The following is an 18,086-nucleotide window of genomic DNA, read 5'->3' as shown; positions in this document are numbered from 1 at the left end:
AAGGCATGGGTGTAAACTTTTTGTTCATTGCAACTAGAAGCTACCTCATGGTTTATGCCATCGATGTTCAAAAATATTTTGGTGGGAGGTTTCTATGCAAATTATGTAGTTTTGCTTCATTATATGTACGTTTGATAGTTTTTTGAAAATGAATAAATAAAAATGTGAAGGATTATGCGTTATGTTGGTAAAGTTTCATTTTCATCATTTTAAATTCGCAAACAGAAACCTAATTTCTGGTGATTAAGGAATTTGAATATTAGATATATAACCTTACAAAAATTTGCTTTATAACATCATATAAAGTACAAATAAATATGTCAAACGTGTGATTTTATTTAATAGGCTTGGGCGCCGCGTTGCATTCTGGGACGTCGCGGCCATGTTGGTGGCCTCGCGAATGTAAAAATACAGCAAGTTGAACGAGGAGAAGCGGCGGAGTTGGGAGAATTAAAAGAAAGAAAAAAGATGTTAAAATCCGGAAAAGGATGTGGAATTTACTGGGATACGTTAAACAGGGACCGGTATGTGGACAAAATCGGAACTATTAACGGTTAGGATCCATATGAAAAAAGAGTTAATAAAGAGCCTTTTAAGATAACAGCGTGGTTGTTGTGAGAGCACGATTTCACGCCAATCTGTAAGCAAAGTCACGTATGACCTAGCTTCACAAGTAGCTTAGTTAATGCAGCAGTTTTTGCTGTCAGCAGAGGGATAGCAACAGAAAGATGAAATTTTCCTGTATTTTGGGCGAGTAAACCGGGACAGTTCCCTTATGTTCAATGTTGACTTAAGCTATATAAATATAATATTCAGATGTTACCCTACAGTCACATTAGCTACAAAAGTCAACGACACCGAGCGACACGCACTCGCTTGATGGGCGTTCCTTGGGTAGTTTCTCAAAGCGGTATCAAAAGTCACTTTAGAGGTATTGTTAAGTTACAAGAACGGTGTTTTTGGATTTAAAAGTATTTATTTCTCGATAAAAGTAACAAAATATATTAGATAAAATGCCAAACTTATCAGATATATACATAAATACGCATTTTCCGCCATCTTGAATTATTTTCTCAGACTCGACCACAGACCTACGTCACGCCGCTCCTTCACTCTGATTGGCAGTCGCTTTGTCGCATCGCTCAGTATTTGCATAAAATAGCCTGCTTGTCTATATTGGCCCCGCCTTGCTCGCGCAGTGGCGAGCTCGTCGCTTGTCGCAGGCAAACGGCAACTTCCATTGAAAATGAATGGTAGCCTGTCGCTCTGTCTCTGTCGCTTGTAGCTAATGTGACTGGGGGGTTATACTTCACTGTCGTATATATAAATGTCATTTATATGTCATGTATACACATTACTGAGGGGTTGAGGTTAATGTTTGGTTTCCGATATTGAATAAAACAATGAAGTTTTCTGTAATCTGTCATTTTTAATGTAAATTACTTTTAATGTGTTACTTTATTATTAATACAGCAACGGTTTACCATGGTTGAAAAAAATAACGACAAATAAATTAAATTAAGACACACGAATGAGAGAAAGTATGTCTATAAACAGAGCGCAGCATGGAGCGCAGCAGTAAAGGAGGCAACCAACATGGCCGCCACGACAAGTAATGACGTCACGACGCCCAAGCCCTATACATTTTTAATTTTGTGACAAAATTATTTGTAGGCAGTTTTGTTTTGTAACCAAACGATGAAAAGCAGACGTTCAGAGGCCACACCCACCGGAAAGCCTCCTCGCTCCTGATTGGTCGTTGGATGTGAGCGCTGATGACGTCAAATGCAAGTTTATAAAGTAGTTTGATAATGAAGTGGCGCTCATGGCTGGCACGTGTGCTTTGCGTTTGATGTGTGCGGTTACATGACAGATGACATGGAGTTAAATGAACTGCCACTATGTTGGGGCTGATGGTTTAAGGTAAGTTAAATAAACTAGTCAGTCCTAATATTACACTATATTTACAAAATAAATAAAGACGTGTGCGTGCGTACACACCTTGTATGAAGATTTGCGTCGTTTTAGTCTAGATCTAAAGAAAATAGATGCTGGTGCCACTAAACTTGAAAGCTGTGTTTTGAAAAGTGTGTTTTTTTGTGTGTGAATTTCTGGATTAGAACCCATTTGAGACTACACTGTAAAAGTGTAAAACTCATTCTTCTCTCTTAGCTGTAATATGAATTTTTTTTCTTTTATAAAGTAAGACATTAATGATTGAGTTTGTAAATTCCATAATGTTTGTTTTCCTACAATGGAAGCCAATGTTTACAATCAGCTGTGTGCTTACAATCATTTATCAAAATATCTTCTTTTGTGATGATATTCATACAGGTTTAAAACATGAGAATGAGAAAATAATGACAGAATTTTAAGTTTTGGGTGAACTATATTAAGTGTTTTCTGTGCAAACTTAGAACTTAATTCTTAATATAAAAATGTCCTTGAATTGGGTATGCAGTAGGCTATATTGCCCCAAATTCCAAAGTAATATCAGCAAACGAATATCCGATGATGTGTCTGTATACAGTAGAATCCATTGCCATTTTTGTGCTCCACACTCCAGTTCAGTAGGTGGCGGTAGTGCGCCAGTAGTTGATTTGCCAACCGCCATAAAACATCAGAAGACGAAGAAGAAGAAACGAGCGGCGAAGAAGAAAATCGCATCGCTTTCACTTTCACGAGATAGGACCCTATGGATAGGACCAACTGCAGACGCGCAGAACCCTACGTCATGACAGTTTGAGATGAGCAAATTCTGCGCAGAATCGATCACCGGTGATCCGCGCAAGATGCATGTCGGTTAGAAAAGTGTCCGACTTACGTCCGACTTGCTCTGATGTCACGCTGACGTGTGCAAAATAACTCTCGCGATGGATAGGCGGGCTCGTCGGATTCTACAGCCGAGCGCAGTTGCTCTCCACCGACTGCGTTGACGAAAAGCACGATGGGAAAAGACTTGCTGACGACACGAGTAGGGGGAGGCTGCAGACCTGGAGCCGGTAGATCTACGCCCTTGACAGTTTTACGCCCCTGGCAGTTTTGCGCCCCTGTTGTTCCTCATGCGTCCAGTAGGCGGAGACTGTATTTTAGTATATGAGCCTAGTAATATATCAGAACAGGAGACCATATGATATAGCAGCAGTCCTTGAAGCGATACGAATTGAGGCATGTTAAATAATCTGCTAAAGTTATTGTTGTTGACTACTGAGGTCATGCACTCCTGGATTAATCAGTTTGTCCAATAATGGCAGAAACAAGGAGCTGGCTGAAGTTTAGGAAGTAGTGCAGCTGAGCATGAAGCCTATTGTGAATTGTACAGCAGATATTTCATTTAGGATCCATATGATTACACAGTACTTTAAGTCTAATGGCCTAAATATGGTTAATATCAAAATGTAACTTAATATAAATTCACAACATCATATATCAGTCAGTCTCTTGTATATAAAAACAGTTTATAAATAAATATAAATAGTTAAGTGTGACGTCATCATGCACCGCTTCCGGGTCCAATCGATTTTAAATGCCATAGGAAATAACAGGAAAACACACTACCATTTAAACTCATGATCTTTATTTTTATCTCCAATAATAAAAACCAAGAGGACCAGACCTGAACTATATGGATTTTTTACTGTGTGTGGTTCCGTTTGTGCAGACTGCGTGTACACTGTAAGTTTATACAATTTTTGCTTAAATGTGTAATATTAATAAATAGTGCTCATAAACGGTTGTTTAAATAGACTAGTGTCCTAGTTGTATTTCCCTCTCCCCCTACTGGACGCACGAGGAACAACAGGGGCGCAAAACCGCCAGGGTCGTAAAACTGTCTGGGGCGTAGATCTACCGGCTCCAGGTCTGCAGCCTCCCCATATAGGTTTAAATAGACTAGTATCCTAGTTGTATTTCCCTCTCCCCCTACTGGACGCATGAGGAACAACAGGGGCGCAAAACTGCCAGGGTCGTAAAACTGTCTGGGGCGTAGATCTACCAGCTCCAGGTCTGCAGCCTCCCCATATAGACAGGTTGCACGGCGACGTCACTAACTGGTTGCGCGCGCAACCGAGAGGCAGAAAGAAGAGAAGTGCATTGTGTTGTATGGTAGTAGCGGTGTCTGTAAGTCAAAATGCCAAGGAATTGTTGCGTGGAAAATAGTACCAACAGAGTCAGTGCTGGGTGCCTGATGTTAACATACCACTAGATGCGACTATTACGTTACTAGCATTATAATTATAACATTATAATTCATACATGTATCACAGTAACACTGCAAAAATAAAGACAGAAAAACAGATCCAACTAAAATCAAGGCTTATTTATATACAAACAATAAAGAATGCTTCAATAATTAAGGTTGTTGCAGTAGCGGATCAGCTCACCAATCGGGCTTTCTGCCTCCTGGATGCGCGCGCACCCTGCAATGTTTGTAAACTTGCAACCCCTCTATAGGACGACACAGCTTAATGCTCATTGGCCAGGTTATGTCAGCTGATGACTTGTTAATTCTAAAAACTCTAATTCCTATAGTAGTTTTTATATTAATTTAATTGTTCTTTACTATGACATTTATATTTTTAATGAATTCCTGTAAACTTTTGTATTGGTGTTGAATTATTTGTACTGTGAGCTGTTTATATTTCACACAACAAAAACGAATTTGTATTACCACTAGACTTAGATTTATTTATCCCAACATTTACTAAGTAACCTTTTCCAGTAACGAACAGTTCACCTTCGTTGATTCTCCTTATAAACATCTTTATGTAAATGAATTTATTAGTATTTAAGTTGCATCTATTTAATCCGCGATAAAATACGCGAACGTGATCTCTGCCTATGCTGACGTTTGTAGTCGACTGGACTGCGAGATTGGTGAAGTGTCTGACTTAAAAGCTCTTTTTTCACTCATCCCCTCACTGCAGCCGTCTGCTCTCGTCTGAATTTCCGGCAAGGCAAGCTGCATCTCAAACAAGCCTACTGACCATAGATATGTATAAAGGCTAGATGGCTCAAGGCGGAGTCAGCTGTGTCGTCACTTGGCGGCCATCTTAGGTCAGTGCTACCATAGTGCTGCTCCCTGCTGCTGCGGACGGAAGGTGCAGTGACATAGGCCAACTAAAATGCTCGTAACTTGCTGAATTCTTGACGGATTTACAAACGGTTTGGTGTATTACAAACCTTATTAACGTGGCTATGATTTGTGCTGATGCCGATGTTTCGATGTATAATTTTTCACAAGTATGCAGTTAAATAGCCGTATCCCTGACGTTTATGACACACCAAGCCGTTTGAAAATCGGTTGAAAATTGAGCAAAATATAGTTATTTCAGCACTACATGCACAATAGACTTTAATGTTATAACTGGACGAGCGGTCCTGTCCTAAGATGGCCGCCGTGTGACGTCGTCGGGTCCCATTGGCTCTCAGCATAGATATGTATAAAGGCTAGATGGCTCGTCCGCGCTGATGGCCAATTGAGTGGAACGTCCGCAGTTTGGCGGCCATCTTACGACAGGGCGCTCGCTCACTCGTAGCATTGAGTCTTAATGATGCAGGTACTTTTAAATGAGCATAACTTGCTTAATTTTTTACCGATTTTCAAACGGATTGGTTTGTTATAAACGTCAAAGATGTACCTATGACACTGAATACGTATACTAAAAATAAATAAAAAAATCATGAAACATGTTAAAGCATCCAGAATTATAGCCACGTTAATAACGTTTGTAAAAAACCAAACCGTTTGTAAATCCGTCAAGAATTCAGCAAGTTTCGAGCATTTTAGTTGGCGTATGTCACTCACCTTCCGTCCACAGCAGCAGGGAGCAGCACTATGGCAGCACTGACCTAAGATGGCCGCCAAGTGACGACACAGCTGACTCCGCCTTGAGCCATCTAGCCTTTATACATATCTATGGCTCTCAGCGCCGGTAAGCCATCTAGCCTTTATACATATCTATGCTACTGACAGCCCCAGCCTGACAGTCTGAGGCCGGAAGTGGCGGAGTTGTAATCTCAGACCGGAGATGGACGGATAATTTTTAAACATTAAAATCTATTAAAATGCTTTTTCATTCAAATTAAATGCTCAAGCTTTATTTTTTAAGATTTGTGTTACATTTATTTTTATTCATTTATGACATATAGAAATGGATAATAAACTATACATTTAACTAAAAAAAAAATAACTATTAACAATTGTCTGTAGCAAATAACAATTCTTACGTTTTACATTATTTTACACAAATACATAAACAGACATAACTTGCCAGGCCCGGATTGGCCATAGGGAGAACCGGGAGGATTCCCGGTGGGCCGGTCTGTTTTTTTTGGCCACAAGGGCCGGTGTTGTCATGCCACCGGGATGACGCGTATTTGCGGGTGAGAGATGTCCCCGCCGCTTTATGCACAAGTTGATTGTGTCCCGAGTCCCGACCACTTATTGGAAGAATTCTTGCATTAGGGTTCATTGACATCTAAAACGCATGGGAAACGCAGGACGTGCCGCTGTCTTCTGGTTTTCAAAGCGCTTACTTGAACACGAGTTTTGTTTCAGACGCGTCTATATTGATTGCGCTTGCCGGCCGCGCGTCTATATTTAAAATAAGCTTGAGCGCGTCTTTTGAGTGCGCTTGCCGGCCGCGCGTCTATTATATTTTAAATAAACTTGAGTGCGTCTTTTGAGTGCGCTTGCCGGCCGCGCGTCTATATTTTAAATAAACTTGAGCGCGTCTTTTGAGTGCGCTTGCCGGCCGCGCGTCTATTATATTTTAAATAAACTTGAGCGCGTCTTAATACAAACGGGCTGGCCTCTAAACGTATTTTTTTATCCAAGTCATAGATGAATTCTCTATGAATAGTCATTATTCATCGTTTATTGCAAGAGGAACAAAAATCTATTTGATGCAAAACTCATTAGTTTCAAAAGTATATCCATGATGTTTTCTTTTTTTTAACACAATGTAGGCCTACGTTATTTAGCAATAGACATGATCTAAGTACTAAAAAAAAAGATACAGATTATTTCCATTTGTTTCCAATGCATAGGCCTACTTGATAAATCTTGCTTGTGTATTGTATATCAGGGGTTTCCAAACGTTATCAACCCAACAGTTAATCTCAAGACTCACCATTTTTTAGAAATAGAAATATAGAGGAAAATACAAACACATTTGTTTCCTTTAGTTTTTGAATAAGTTTACTTTAGTAATATTATGGTCTTATGGTAGGGCTGCATAATTATGGCAAAAATTATAATTGTTTACTGCATTTGCACGGAATATGAAATTATATATTTGAAAAATACAGTGAATTGCAAGGCTGCAGAGAACAGTGCACTACTGCAGACTTATACTACTGAGGGTTTAAAGATATTATTTTAATAGTCAGTCGTGAACTAAAGTGGGCCGGTCTAAGGCATGAAACTCCAGGGCTGAAAATGAGTCCCACTCCGGCCCTGTAACTTGCATACATACGTGTGTGTATATAAAATATAATTCATCTCATAAGGCAAAAAGTGCCTCAGTCATTCTGAAATCGCCCTATATATTTATAAATAATATACAATTGCAGCTCAAATATCGTAAATATATCTTTTTAAATTAAATATTTTTAATACATTTCTTAAAACAAGCACAACATGCACTCTGATCTCACGGTACTTTGATGTCGAGTGAATCGCTCTGTGCAAGCCCTGCATTTTTTTTATCGATGTGGGTCTTGATCATAGTCCATGCTTTTGATATAATGGGTATGATTTTCTAACAAAGTTAGCGTCCGTACGGAGCATAAAAGACAGAAAACCCACATGCCTGCATAATCATATTACCGTATTACTTACAACGACATAGAAGTAGCGGAATGCCTTATAAGGCCCACTTCTGGCCTCAGACTGTCAGGCTGGGACTGTCAGTCTCAGACTGTCATGACGTATGTGTCTGCGCTTCTGCAGTTGTTTAGTATTGACTTTCACTGCACTTATATTTTTACACGAATATGTTTGGTCGTAGTTAACGATCGATTTTCACAAAAAAACATTTTTATTGTAAGTAAGATCGAAACGGTTTAGACAGCTGGTGTTTAATCACTAAACGTTATTAATCATGAATGTATCTAGCTCTCTGTCGACTGTATTTTGTATTATGTTTGTTTTTTATGGACTTTTTGTTATTGCCCTCGCAAATGTGAATGGCGACGATGAGTGGATTGATCTTTATGACATGCTGAATTATGACCCAACAGCAAAGCGCATGAGAAAGCCACCAGAGGTGAGTGTTTTATTTATTTATATAATGCTTTTCACCATTTTTCATGGTACCAATGCAGCTTCACATTAGGGCTGCACGGTGCACGCTGATAAGTCGTGCGCCTGTGACGAGATGCGCGTGACAATCGCGTGCTATTTTGAGAGGCATCCAGCTGCAGCCCTGCAGACTCACTTCTTGCTAGACACCAGTGCATACCTGTCAAGTTTTGGATTTGAAAATAAGGGAAATTTTCCGGCGCCCACCTCGAACAGTCCCACCACCAACCCAAACAAGCTCCAGTATTCCTTACATTTTAAGACTGGTGAGGGCCGGATAATATTTTTTAAACCTTAGTGCTGATAATTGTGTTAAAATTAACTAAACAAACTAAATCATTAGCAAGAAAACTAGTGAAACACACAGCTCTGTGAAAACTACATTTCATAAGTCACACTCATACTGTACATACTATACACACAAATTTGCATCTGTACAAAACCCAGTGGCCTTAGTTTGAAAAGCCTTATTTTAACTTATTTTGCATTATACCTTAATGCCAAAATTATTTATAAACCATTCACTTTTCTTTGTAATGAGAACAGTCATTTAGAAAATGAAAATGCTAGATGGGGCAGTGGCCCAAACCAAAAAGGGCACAGGGGGTGGTACTAGTATGGTTTTAATAAAGTACTATAAATAAATGATGTGTTACTATATTACTAGCATCAACTTAGACAAGTGATTACAAGTGATTATAATGGGAAAATATAATAACAAGAATTAAAGTTTGACAATAGATATTCAGTATGATTTACCTGCTGGCTTGATGGAGCTTTGAATCAATGTTTGCAATGCCTTTACCAGCCTCCCTTTCCGTTCTCTGTTTTTATTTTGTGAAGGCATTGGTGTTTTTGGTATTTTTTGTGCCAACAACAGCAAATTTAGTGTTTATGTTAACTTAGATCTGACCGGGAACATTTAATTCATTAGACAAGCATTGTAACAATAATAATGTGGATATTTTGTTGCTGTTTGCTTGCTAACTTGTTAGCACTTTTAGAACACCGACAGCAAATCATTAACCGAAGAAATCAATCAAATCGTATCGTCATTCACTTTTCAAATTTGACGCGCCATGCACATGTCAGCGGTAAGAAAAAATAATAAACTGTCGATGATTTATCGGTCATGTCTTCAAATGCACAAACTAGACAGTTTAAGGGGGCAGGAATGAGGTGTGTTGTGCACTGTGTGCAATAGTTTATTTGAAACTGTTCATGTTTTATTTTCTCTTGAAATCGGGACTTCCCCCACAACCTTACGAGCCTGACTGTTGCATCTTCATTCTGATGGTCAGATTTGTCTAATTTTACTAAGATGTGTGTAATTTCCAATAAATATTGCAAAACCACGAAGTGTTAATTTGATCTGGATTGTTTGGTGAATTCTCTGATCATGTGAATCTACGTATATTTTAAAAACAGTAGTGGTTTCATTTAAAAAAAAAAACTGTGAATTAACATGTAGAAGTCTGTTGTAATGACAACGTTATAGTTCATTGATCTAGGCTGAATTTAAGTCACAAAAAAATAGTGAAATGATCTGAACAATATATATTTTCAAGGTGGTTTTTGTGAATGCAGTTTGCATGAATTATTGATGTTATAATATTAAGCATATCATTGGGAATTGTTTTATGTAAAGAGATATTATAAAGATCATATTTCAATTTGCACACAGATTTTATATTATATATTTTAAGTCATTAAAGTAAAATGACTACGGAAAAAACGTGTGCAATTAAGCCTGCAAAGAATCTCTATCCACTGGTGAAAACCGAAAATAAATATGCTGTCTATCCAGAGATGAAAATATAAAATAAATATGCTGTCTATGCAGAGGTGAAAATATAAAATAAATACGCTGTCTATCCAGAGGTGAAAATATAAAATAAATATGCTGTCTATCCAGAGGTGAAAATATAAAATAAATATGCTGTCTGTCTATATCCAGAGTTGAAATATAAAATAAAATTGCTGTTCATCCAGCGGTGAAAACGAAAATTAGCGGCGAAACGGAAATGACGTAGGCTGTCTATCCACTGGTGTCCAGCCACTGGTGTCTAGTCGGAGGTGAGTCTGCGGGGCTGCAGCTGGATGCTATTGGCTATTTTAGGGAATGTTAATGTACGTCACCGCAGTGTTGCATTATGGGACGTGGGCGCCATGTTTAGAGGCACCGCCCACCGCTATGCCATTTAATTGTGGGTGTGTTAAGCTAAACGGCACATTTTTGCTCACACCTACAACGTGGCAATTTAAACATGTTATTATAAATGATCTGTGGGGTATTTTGAGCTTAAACTTCACATACGTACTCTGGGGATATTTATTTGACATCTTAAAAATGTCTTGTGAAATGTCACCTTTAAGTAAAGGGTCTATTATAAGCCATCAGTTTGAAATTACAGGTATACTTTTTTCTGTTTTACCGTACACACACGCTATATATATATCATATATATAAATATATTATTAATTATATATTGTATAATTTAATATTTTCTATGTTGTCAAAAGAGAAATGTAGATTTATTTTCAAACCTCTATTTGCTCATATTTACCAATGGTGCCAATGTATATAAAATGTATATGTATATAAACTCAAAATATATATATTTTTTTTACAGGCTATCACAGTCACCATTACCAACTTCATCACAGATCCACGGAAGCACATCGGTCAGGGCATCAGCGAGTTTCTCATAGCTTTGCTGAAAGATCTGCCAGTCACTCTCCAGATACCTGTGCTTCTTTTGATCGGGGCAGCCATCCTTGTAAGATTTAATGCAAATTATTTTAAGGTACTTTAGGTAAAAGCATACTCATGTAATTTCTTCCCTTCCTCAGCTTTGCGTGTACGGAAGTGCTCATGTGGCTATACAACATGCATTACCTTGGCTCTGGCTTGGTGGACGTCGGGACCAGCCGCATTCTGCGGTAGAACATCAGCCAGCTCCTCCAATAAGAGAGCACGAACCCCTCGCAGGTGGAGATGCACCACTGCCACTATCAGAGCAGCAAGAGACGATCAATCAAGTAAGAAACCGGGTTAACAAGGAATTTAGGGAACGGAATGCCAATGCAGATGTGAATACCGTTCAGCCAAGAGATAGGAACTATCAAAGCATGGACCTCCCACAGCGATTTAATCCCAGGCCCGGAGAGGCGCAAACTGTTCGGGTCGAGAATCTGCGCTTTGTAGGTAGCGCCTCTGGCGAGGACAATATTGATTTTCAACAGGGAAGACAGGAGCCAGGTCCTGAGATAGAAGGAGGTGGAGAACCTAAAGTGGAGGAAGTCCTAAAAGAGGAAGAAAAGGAGAATAACGTTTCTACTAAAGACAAAGACACTCAGAAAGACGCTCAGATTCAGGACAAAAGTGAGAATGAACTCATAAGCAATGAGGCGTCTCAACAAATAGATGTGAAGACCCTGGGTGCTGAACAAGGGAATGATGTAAGTATTGGATCTCTTAAAGAATTAGTACACCCTAAAAAAATGGAAATGAGTGATTCTCACGAAATCCAGATTTAGAAGGTGTCCACAATCAGAATTTTCAAAAAGCAAATTTTTTTTCCCATATAAGATTAAGGTCTGAACTTACTATAACCATTATTTTAGAGGATTTAAAAAATATTTCCTATAGAATTATTTCCTTTTTTTTGGATTATTATTATCAAAAATAATCATTACCGCAACATGAGATTACCTTAAATATATGCATTTACAAACTCATGTTTCGGTAGTGAGAACTAAAAAGTTGTCTAGGTACTATGACAAACAACATTTTATCTGGAGAAAAAAAATAAGATCTGCTTCCCTGGTAGCCATCTTGAGTGTCACAGTCAATTATGTCCCTTCCAACAAATTTTATTTTAAATGTTAGTTCCTTGAGGGCTTAAACAATGATTGAAAATTGTTGCGGAGGATGAGAAAATTGGCCTTGGAGACATTTATATTCCTTATTATAATCTCTATGATCACCAAATACCACATGTTTCTTTACTGTAAATGTTTATAGTATAACATACACTGAAGCTTTTTTTATTATAAATATTTCCATGTCAAAGAACCCAAATCCAGTCATGCACACGTTGCGGTAATGAAAATTTTTCCCTTAAATGTTGTAAACAAAATTGGTTTGTATGATGTCATTTGAAATCATGTGCAAAATAGAACATGAAGAGATGTTTGTAACTGTATGCTTCTTATTTTGATACTCTTACTTTGCATTTCCTTTTTTTATCAAAATGTTTCATGACACCTCATACGTCTAATTTCGCGAGAATCACCCAACACTGAAAAAAATGATTCATTCAATTTACTCAATTTTTTAAGGTAAGTGGTTGCAATCAATTTAAGCTACATTTAAACAAAAGTTTTTTTATTTTATTTTTCTTTACTAATCTTTTTTGTTTAAATATAGCTTAAATAAATTGATTGCAACCACTTACCTTAAAAAAATTTTTTTCAGTGAAATATGTGACCCCTGTTTGTGAAATCCAGCCTTATAATCTGATTATGAGATTTGGAGAATAAAAATTTGGTTTCCCTTTGACCTCACTCAGTCAATATTAAAGATATCAATGCTTATTTTTCACAGAATGTTCTTTACATTACGTAGCATAATTTTATATAGAAAAGAGTAAATCACAAAAACAATGGATCTCATTCACTAAGCATTCGTACGTACAAATTTGTGAGATGTGCGTTCGGATGTTTTCCTGAACAAATCGTGATTAAACAAAAACTTTCGCATCAAAATGTCTTCTAAATGTATGCAATAATTAAAAAAAAAAACTAAAACCACTTGTACGCAATAATCAAATACTAACCTATAATTATAACTTTTATAAAATGTACATGATTATATTTAATGATCTGTGTTATTATTGTATACATTATATTATACATTATTAGATTATAGCCTACTTATTTTTTCTAAACATATAAAGAAGATGTCTGTAATGACAAATCTTCACGCTTTCCTTCCTCACTTTTTAAATCTCTATAGACCGTTTCATTGGGCGCACGTGCGGTGATGCGATAAGCGTCTGACTCTGGTCCGAATTTACTTCTGTTTTTTGTTTGTTTAATGGTCTGACTAGTTGCTGTAACTGAAATCTTAAACAAATACCTCGTTGAAAATAACAAATGTTTTGGGTTCCTATGTAATCTACGTGTTGTTTATTTTGCTTGTTATATAAATAAACTACTTTAAAAGGACTTTGTTGTTATTTATTCTTTGCAGAGTTTACCGGAAGTTACGTGATGACTACGAAAGCCGCTTGTTTATGTTGTTACTGCTGAAACTGTCTATATGAAAGCGTCTGCTTAAAGGCTCTCTAAGCGAATCTGCGAGACGTTAGTTATTGTTGACGTTTGAACTGTTTTCAAACAGACGGAGCGTAGCTAACTCCTCCCCCTCCCCCTCCCTTCCGTGCTTTCATGAACGCGCCCAACCCCCACCCCCAAATCCTTTTTGTCGTTTATTGGCTGGAATACTTTGTTTTGTTATGTGATGCTAGGTTTGGCCACTATGTTGATATTGCCGTTTGTGAAGCCTGGGCTGTCTACAGAGATCACGTTTTTTTACAGTTTGATCAGCGGACAGGCAGCAAGCAGATAGTGAGGAGATGTTTCCGGTATGTAACAAAAAATGTTTTATGGTCTAAAACGCTTCAATTCGCTTAGAGCGCCTTTAATGCCTAATGTAAACGTCATGTAAACGTAATGAGAAGTCCAGACGTCAATCACTTGATCTCCTGTATGTTTTATTTTAGATACAGATGCGCGTCTCTGTCATATTAATTAAATGTCATATTTGTTAACGCATCTAATACTTCTTTAATGTCACTCCGGTCTGTGGACAGCACTGGCTCCCAAAATAAAAAATGCAAAGCAAAACGTAACTTTACCGATAATAAATATGATCATGGATTTCTTTTCGAGCTCTTTTGGTTCTTTGAAAAACTGCGCTAAAATTTTCTGTTGACCAGCACTGCAGAAAACCCTTATATGGAGCTGGTTTGGGCGTGTTTTATGCGAATTACCATGTAGAACACTCCAAATTCACTAACGTAAGAACAACTATAAGAACAAATTCATGTACGCAAGCACGTGTTGTGAATTAGGCGAAAAGTTTTTGTGAGAAGTTCGACTGTGCGTATTAAATTCGTACGCAATTATTAGTGAATGAGACCTATTGACTTTAGCTGGGTTTCACAGGTAGGAACACATTTGACCCTTTTGTCATTCCAAACCTATAATATTGTTTTGTTCACGCATTTATTGTATAGAAAGGAGCTGCTTGAGCTTTCTTTCTAAGCTTCATTGTCAGGCAGGTTTGGAACGACATAAAGGTAAGTGATGACAAATTACTTTTATAGTTTTTATATTAGTCATTTGTAGTGTTATTCTGGCTTACTGTATAAAAAAGAGTAATATTAAAAATAAATGTTCCTTTAATTCAAACACTGCAGCACTTTACGTTCACTAAAAGGATGTGGGCTGCTCGAAATAACATCAACCTGCAGGTTTTTACTGTAAGCAACTCGAATCTCTGACTTCACTACATTTGTGGTTGATCATTGTCAATAGCTAATTACACGGCTAATAATCATGGTATTTTAGAGTCTGCGTGTATTGTGATTTTTTTCTATGTTACTGTTACAGAATTGTTACCGTATGTTTACAGCAGCCGTCAAATTTACGTCTATCGCGTCTAGTTTGCCACTTGAACGTTGAGTTTACTCGCTGCATTCGTGCGTGAAAGACGCGCTTGAAATTCGAATCATCGAGACATTCACGCGGAAATTCGCATCATGGGAGGGGCTTCTGCGACTCTGCTCGCTTCCTATAATCACGTCATTACTAGAACAAGCTCCTGATTGGTTAACGCGGTGGGTTTTTACGCCAAAGTTAAAATTTGTGCTAGTGTTGGGCGATATGCCCTATTTTGAGATCGTCCTATCGTCAGCCTGTGAGATCGGCGATACACGATAGTATCGGGGGGCGTGGCAGTAGTTTACATATTTTTTATTTGTTAATTTTTTACTCATTTTAACAAGTCACTTGATGGGTGGACAAAAAAGAACAAGAGCAACACCGCCATGACCGCAACCTTCTTAAAACTGATGCCATTAATGCGAGTAATGATTACTTAATAACTGTAAAAACATGCATCTGCGGGCACGCACGCGCACACGCGCGCACACACACACACGTGCGCACATACAAACAATTCAATGCATTTGTTTAGTGTTGTTGCAGAAGACTACACGTGTCAAGCAGTGGTGCTCTCATGAGGTGCCTTTTTAAACGCATCGGTCCAGCGGAACGCGATCATATTTTAGACACAATCATATAAACACGAGGGACCTGTTGCTACAACTCATTGAAATGCATATCATAAACAGGATTAATACCTAGTGATCTGACTTCGGACAGCGCACTGCACGTACGCGAGAGTGAGAGAGGCGCCAATATGCAGCAGGTCATATTTTAAACAAAAAGTAAAGTTTGCCTCAGCTCCCATGAAACGCATTAAACTAAACAAATACACAAGGATTACAGTTTAGTTTATGTTTAGACTTCGGACAGACGCGAGAGCGCGTGCACGTGAGACAGAGAGAAGCGCAGCTGCTCATGACGTGGCGCGCTGGATTTAGTGCTAGAAGGAGTCCAAGACGCGCGCATTAAGTGCAGGTACGTGCAAAAAAGGAATTCTCTCTTTACAAGCTCTCCGCGTAAAGTGAAGCCCAAAAACCCTCATGCGAGGAAAAGCATGCATTGTGGATGTAAATGTTAAACTATGATGATTATAATAATAATAATAATAATAATAACCATTCGCCAACTATCGTCATGACTATCGCCATGAAAGCCTGCCATTGGCCATATGTCTGAAGATCGTCGATACAAGATACTATCGTCTATCGGCACGACCCTAATTTGTGCAGCAATGCTCAATTCGCGCGAACTAGACGGAATCGTGTCTACCGCGCTGTGATAAATGCCCCATTCGTGCTGCGAGACCTCCAGACCCGCGTCTTCACATTGACTTAACATTGAAATCACTCGCGCTTGACGCCTCTACCGCGGCTGGTGTGAACGCAGCATTACAGGTGTTTGTTGTCAATAGGGCATGTCCATTTGCAATATTCATTACATTGTGAAAATGTAGTTAGCATGAAAATGTTACTTCTTAGCATCTACATTTAGCCTTTAAATGGGACATATCATGAAAATCTGACTTTTTCCATGTTTAATTGCTATAATTGTGCTTCTATCAACCTAGAAATGTGAAAAAGATCAACAAAGTAACTTAGTTTTGGTAAACCATTCTCTGCAAGAATATGAAAAAAATAGGTCATTGACATTTGGCTCCCTCTGTGATGTCAGAAGGGGATAATACCACCCCTTAATCTGCACTATCCAACCACAGCACTGCCATTTAGTGCCGATATCAGCTCATTTGCATTTAAAAGGACACACCCAAAAATGACACATTTTTGCTCACACCTACGAAATGTCAATTTTAACATGTTATAATAAATTATCTATATGATATTTTGAGCTAAAACTTCACATATGCACTCTAGGGACAGCAAAGATTTATTTGACATCTTAAAAAAGAAATGTCCCCTTTAATTATCATTTCATGTTTCGTGACCATTTCAGTCCAGTGTCTGTTGAATTCCAACAATGGCAAACCTCAGGAGTGACAATAAAGTCACAACAATGTAAAAGACTGAGCGCATGCCAAGACGCATGAAGAATGTGATTAAACCTCAGTTGTTCAATTGTTCCTTGAACTAAATATGTAAAGTTTAATTCTACATTATTTTGACCAAATATATGTGCTTTTTGTGTACAGGGGACATCAGGAGACGCAACCGAAGTCCTCGGAGAGGAAATATATTCAAGCTTTAAGACTCCAGTTCAAGAAACGCAGCCATAAAATGGTGTCAATGCTATTACTTTCATACAATTGCTTATTTTAAAATAAAATATATTTTAGTATTCTCCCTGTCGATAGTAAGTTTTGAGTGAAGCACTTAAGTAACTGAATTAACATGCAACCTTGGAGAGAAGGTTTACAACCTTAAAAATGGGACATTTTCACCACACCAATATTTTATTTACAAATAATTATAACGTCTTGTATAAGCATAGGAGTGTATTTATGAAATTTTGCTTTGGATAAGTTGATATTTTTAGTAGGATAACTGCTTAATTTTCAGGGGCATTTAATGACTTCCTGTATGCTGCATTGCTTTTGTATTTGTTTTTCCCTGTATTACACAAAGTATGTGCCCCTGTAATTGGTGCTACCTATATTTATAGAGGTATTGCTTACTCTTACGTTTTCTTAGTCTGGCCATTTTGTTGTAATTTTTTAAAAGAAACCCCAAAATAAAACGATATGCTCTCTTTTTCCAGAAGATGATATTAGCAAAGCGCATATCTATTGGGGTAAATTTCTTGGATCTATTACCTGGAGACATGTTTGGCTGATACCTAATAAATATGTCATATTACCAAAAATAAATTTAATTATAAACGCTGCACAGAAAACTGTTTATCCAGGTTTAACAAAGGCATGGGTGTAAACTTTTTGTCAACTAGAAGCTACCTCATGGTTTCTGCCATCGATGTTCAAAAATATTTTGGTGGGAGGTTTCTATGTAAATTATGTAGTTTTGCTTCATTATATGTAAATTTGATAGTTTTTTAAATATGAATAAATAAAAATGTGAAGGATTATGCGTTA

The 18,086-nt window shown here is 37.8% G+C and overlaps 1 protein-coding gene across 1 annotated transcript; it reads left to right on the top strand.

Moving 5' to 3' along the window:
- Window positions 1-7,491: 7,491 nt before the first annotated feature.
- On the top strand, window positions 7,492-18,086 carry LOC129452807 (chloride channel CLIC-like protein 1). The gene is made up of 4 exons (XM_073862251.1): window positions 7,492-8,270; window positions 10,939-11,085; window positions 11,159-11,767; window positions 17,190-18,086. The coding sequence occupies exons 1-4, from the start codon at window positions 8,106-8,108 to the stop codon at window positions 17,271-17,273; spliced, it is 1,005 nt and encodes a 334-aa protein (XP_073718352.1). The 5' UTR covers window positions 7,492-8,105; the 3' UTR covers window positions 17,274-18,086.

This window comes from Misgurnus anguillicaudatus, chromosome 23 (assembly GCF_027580225.2).
Source record: "Misgurnus anguillicaudatus chromosome 23, ASM2758022v2, whole genome shotgun sequence".
In the NCBI taxonomy this organism is placed as follows: Eukaryota; Metazoa; Chordata; class Actinopteri; order Cypriniformes; family Cobitidae; genus Misgurnus; species Misgurnus anguillicaudatus.
This window is presented reverse-complemented; position numbering and strand designations above follow the sequence as displayed.